Raw genomic sequence first — 5084 nt, forward strand, 5'->3', positions numbered from 1 at the left:
CAAACACCTGTGGTCGTCGTTATGTCGAACCACGTAAATATGCGTATCTACCTCTTTTATTTTCTCCACACTTATTTTCCTTTCACCACTATGGATGTACGCACCGTTACCATATAGCAACGTTGAGACACTGCTGGGGGCACCAGACCATGCCAATCGAGGCCCGAATCACCTCAGTAGGCCAAAAATGACTCTTACTCCCCTTCCGACTTCTTGTGCAATTTTTTGAGTATGAATAGGAAAGTATTCTAATTTCGCTACAAATAATACATATTTATCTAATAATTTAATAAGAGAAGTGCTACAGGCACAAAAAAAAAACAAAAAACAAATACACAAATATAAACTCACAATTATGCATATTGTGCATGTCCGCCACTAGTTGTTATACATACATTGTAGAATCAATGTCAAGATACAAGACCAAAAATGGATTCAAATACAATAGAAACTAATACATATTTTTCAGCCCCAAGCACCTGCTTGGAGCATTTACAAGCAAATTAATATCAATAACAGTGCTACACAAAAGGTAAAATATAAGTAGTCATATCAAACTGCTTTCATCCACCTAAATGGATACTTCGGCAATGGCAGTTGTGAGGAAATTATACACTGCTTTATCCTTCTTGATTTGCACAAGTTGGTCATAGATGCACCATGCAAAACTAAGGAAATGAGTTCTATTTGATCCCTCGTTGTAGCGACCAAAGTAATTAGGATGATATGTGACATGATACCATGCCGATGCTTTTGCTTTTGCGCTATCAGTACTGTCGTCTGCATCAATTCCTTCGTTGAACCAGCTCCTGGCTTCCTTTCTTAACGACTTTACAGCATATTTAATTGCATCTAGATCCCTGTTTCTATCAAAATGTTTTGACATTTTCAAAATATTGCCACTGAGAATTTCGGCTTCAGTTAGGATTCCATAGTACTCCATCATATTCCCCAACTTGGAATCATAGTCACTTTTGTGTTTGAAAGCATCCTTGAGGTAGTTCTCAAAGCCGTCTACTTCCATTTCTGGGTCATAATACTGTTTTGCTAATTCCGAAGTGAAGGACTCCACTGGACTCGTGGGCGATGCAATATCTTTCACTTCTCGAAAAAGCTTTCCGATAACAGATTTTGATTCGTACATCTTTCTATCAGGCTTTTCCATGAAATCTGGATACGCTTTGGGGCGTAGATTAGGAGGTATTTCAGCTACAATACCAGTTTTTGGGAAGTCAACTGCAATTGAGTGTAGCATCGCAAGATCCATACATTTAGGGCTCATTGCTTTACGGCGCTCGCAATCTGCAAAGACGACGTGGGCATTATCGATGATTCCTAAATTGTCGTTTACTATGTAGTCTGTGAAATACTCTTCTACTTCCTGCAAGACAACAACATGATGTTTTTTCATGTTAGGTGCATATGGGTCGTGGAAGTTGTTGCAAAGGACATGGAAACATGGGAGAGGAATGAAATGTCGTGTCAACAAATGTGTTTACATTATATAGATGGCTTCTATGTGGAAACAACTTCTTAGATCATGAAATACTTCTGTATTCTCGTTGGAAATGCAAGCATAGATGCAACTACTTATGACCATATGCATAGATGGTTCTGACAATTGTTACTGCTAAATACCTCTATTGTAACATCATGATCGACTTCCAAAGTTGGTGCTGCATTATATTCCATCGGTTGAACTTGAAGAGGAGGAAGAAGTTCAAGGTCCCAAGAGACGAAGTACATATCACCGTCCAAATCACTTCCCGAACATTCATTGGGATGGGGTCTAAAAGTAGAAATAGGCAGTAATTAATATTACACTCATATGTATGTCTGCAAGTATGTGATGAATCTTATGTTTGTATATAGATTAAAGTCTCATATAAATGGGATATTGAACTCTTACCTCTTTCCCTTTTGTGGAAAAACAACGCAATCCACCATGTGATGTAGAGCTGGCACGTCCACAGCTTTGAGGACTCTCACATCTCCTGGGTGTAGACAAGGGTTCTTCGCAACAACCACCCGACCTTTACAAATGAAGTTATTGGGGTTTGAACTGCTGACACTAAACGTAAGGGATGACTGGTTACACAACTCCCTACTAAAGCAAGAAACTCCTAGAAATACTTGACCATATTCCAATGTCCTGGTTTCGTCCATGCATCCCATCAAAGCTCTTCCATTTGGAATAAAAATCCTTGTTTTCAACCGCATGTCCATCAACTTAGATGCACGGAATGTTTGAAGCATCATTGAAAGAAATGGCTCGGCATCAGGTTTGTAACCACATATAAGCATTTCCTTGAGAACATTTGAGATCTCTCCTGCGAACATCATTTCCAGTGCCTCTTGTGCTTTCAATGGATCAGTTAGTATGGCATTCAATTGATCTATAGCTTCCCTTTGCTTTTCTTGAAAAGCTCGATCCTTAACCCCTAGGTTAGACAAAAGAGTTACTATCTGACGATTGAGAAAACAGGGCTGAAACTTACTCCATGCCAAAACATCGAGTTTTGTGTCATGTGATTTGTATTTACACATGCTCTTCTTTCTTAGTGACAACTTTACCGATGATGTCGGATCAACAGCCACAACACCTTTGTACCCGGCATATCGAATCTGAAATGCTGATGGAACAGAGCTGCAGCGTAACTTTGATGCCACTTCGCGAGCCAATTCTGGAGATATCTTCCCAATGCCATCTGAGAAACAATACGTGACTTGTCCCTTCTTAACTTCCACATCCGGAATAAATTCAATTTCATCTATGCCAACGCTGGCAGTTTCTCTAGAAGAGCCAAAAGACTGACCCAGCCTGGCAGCATATTTTGCCACATTCCTTATATCTCGAAAATCACCCATCCATTCTCTAATATCTGCTGCAGTCAAGCCAGGTCTTGAAGCAAACATCCAAACAGAATTTTCTCGTACCTGACTGGATGAGAAGGCAAGAAACTCAAACTTCTTATCCCCAATAACTATTCCATTTCTGAGAGTGGATAGTATCCTGTCATAAACTCTAGTTCGCTTCTTCTCATTTTTAGATGATGAACGTGGAGATAAAGTTGTTGAGCGCATTTTATCCAAGTCCTCATCGACAAAAGAAACACGAAGAAAATTATCAATATCTTTACGATAATGGCGCAAGACTCTGTTGGATAGATTCACCTCTGGACCACGGAAGTATACTTTAGATGGAGTGACTTGTACCCTGTGTATATATACCAGCCCATCATCTAAAGAAATAGCATGAGTTGTTTGAAATCGAGTAGATGATGCGTAACCTTTGTACTGCTCCTTTAGCCATTTCACAGGTTCATAGCAGCAGTCCTTTAAATGAAAAAGCTTGTCCAAGGCACTTTCTATGTACTGGATTTTGATTCTGGTTGGATCGACCAACCTATAAAGATCTTCAACAATTGCTGGCCCAGGAACACGCCCATGCTGAATCAAAGAGTTTATCTTGAACAAGATTTTGTCTGGCAGGTTAAAGCTTGTTGGTGGATTCACAATGGGCACAAGACCTGAACTGCATGAGTAAGGAGAGCCTTCCATCAATTCAAATTGGCCTTCAATTTCTTCATAATGGACAAAATCATCAAGACGTAATTTCGAAAGCCGCATCTCTTTTGGAAGCTCCAAACATAGAGCATAAGATTGGCCAATGCAGCTGCATGTAGTGAAATCAACATCTCTGACCCACTCATGATGACCAACATCAAATTCATCTTTCACAAATATCCTTGGAGCACCTAGTAACTAGCAAAATAAAGAAGATAGAACTAATTAGGTTTGAAGAAAAAGGGTAGCAATGTCTACACAAAAACCATTAATTCCAAGGGATAGAACTTATGAAAATGTAGATATGAAATTTGAAACTCAAATGAGACAGATATTTATTGATGTTGTATGGTGAAAAGAAATAGCTTATTATTGAACAAATGATATCAATAACTGTAATAGTTTAAAGAGTGTTTCTAAGAAAGAGTATGGCAACCTATGCATATATGAGAGATATTGATGAAATGTTAATTTGGCTTAAAGTTGTCACCAGCTAACCTGCATGAGAATAAACATTTTTGCTTGACCACGTGGACGATATAGCTCAATCTTCGAAATGTTCTCATAAGAGATTTCAAACTTGTACTCCTTGGAAAGATGGGAAAAATGGAAGTACAATTTTCCATTTCTGAAATCAAATCTCCCATAGACGTCTTCCTGTTTCCAAAGCACAGAAAAGCTGTCCCCTGAAACCTGATTTCCAAAGTGCATCGCTATATTCTCCATGCTATATATGTAGAAAAATCTTGGCTCTGGTACAATATCAAACTTAAGTCGATCGAAAGCTTAAACTGCAGTTTCAGTATACAAACACTATATCAGTAGGTTACACAGAGCAAAGAGAGTCAGTCAACCAAGAAAACTAGAACACATGCATTACACAACTCAATGCATATTACTGCATTTGAGAGAAACTACAATTCAAAAACACAGTAACTCACAAGCAAAAGCAAAATTCAAGCCAATCTGAAACCACCCAGCATTCGGAATTCAAAGCAATATATATATATATATATATACTCAAAACCACTAGGTTGACAAACGCTTCAATTGGAAGGGAATGAAAATGAGAGAGAGAGAGAGAGAGAGAGAGAGAGAGAGAGAGAGAGAGAGAGAGAGAGTTTGACCTGAAAGGAAAGCACTGAGTGTAGAATTGGTGTGGGAAAAAACCAAGGCTCATGATCAACTATATATAGACAAGGGCAAAGAGCGAGCAGTCTCTGGCATCAAAACATTAGTACTGTTAACAAACTACCCCTAGCGGAAGTATACTCAAGCTGACGTAGGCATGGGCTGAGGAGCCCAGCTCACTCTAAGTGACAAGTGGATGCATTTGATTGCTAAGGAAAGGAACATCGACGAATCTAATAGCTTTTTATAACACTTGTTTACCAAGTTCACGAATGACAAACGTTGTTTATTATTGTTTGGGTTCCAAGTCTGGGAAAACGATTCGGCATTCGGACTTTCTAAGCCTTGTTTGGAAGTTAAACGCGTTGGTGGGGCTTATGGAAATG

The 5084-nt window shown here is 39.0% G+C and overlaps 1 protein-coding gene across 1 annotated transcript; it reads right to left on the bottom strand.

Moving 5' to 3' along the window:
* Nucleotides 1-352: 352 nt before the first annotated feature.
* LOC122304427 (probable RNA-dependent RNA polymerase 1) lies at nucleotides 353-4423 on the bottom strand. The gene is made up of 4 exons (XM_043116706.1): nucleotides 4066-4423; nucleotides 1910-3765; nucleotides 1639-1789; nucleotides 353-1381 (listed from the first exon to the last, which is right to left on the bottom strand). The coding sequence occupies exons 1-4, from the start codon at nucleotides 4291-4293 to the stop codon at nucleotides 572-574; spliced, it is 3045 nt and encodes a 1014-aa protein (XP_042972640.1). The 5' UTR covers nucleotides 4294-4423; the 3' UTR covers nucleotides 353-571.
* Between the last annotated feature and the right edge of the window lie 661 nt (nucleotides 4424-5084).

The sequence above is a fragment of the Carya illinoinensis genome, chromosome 3 (genome assembly GCF_018687715.1).
Source record: "Carya illinoinensis cultivar Pawnee chromosome 3, C.illinoinensisPawnee_v1, whole genome shotgun sequence".
Lineage (NCBI taxonomy): Eukaryota > Viridiplantae > Streptophyta > Magnoliopsida > Fagales > Juglandaceae > Carya > Carya illinoinensis.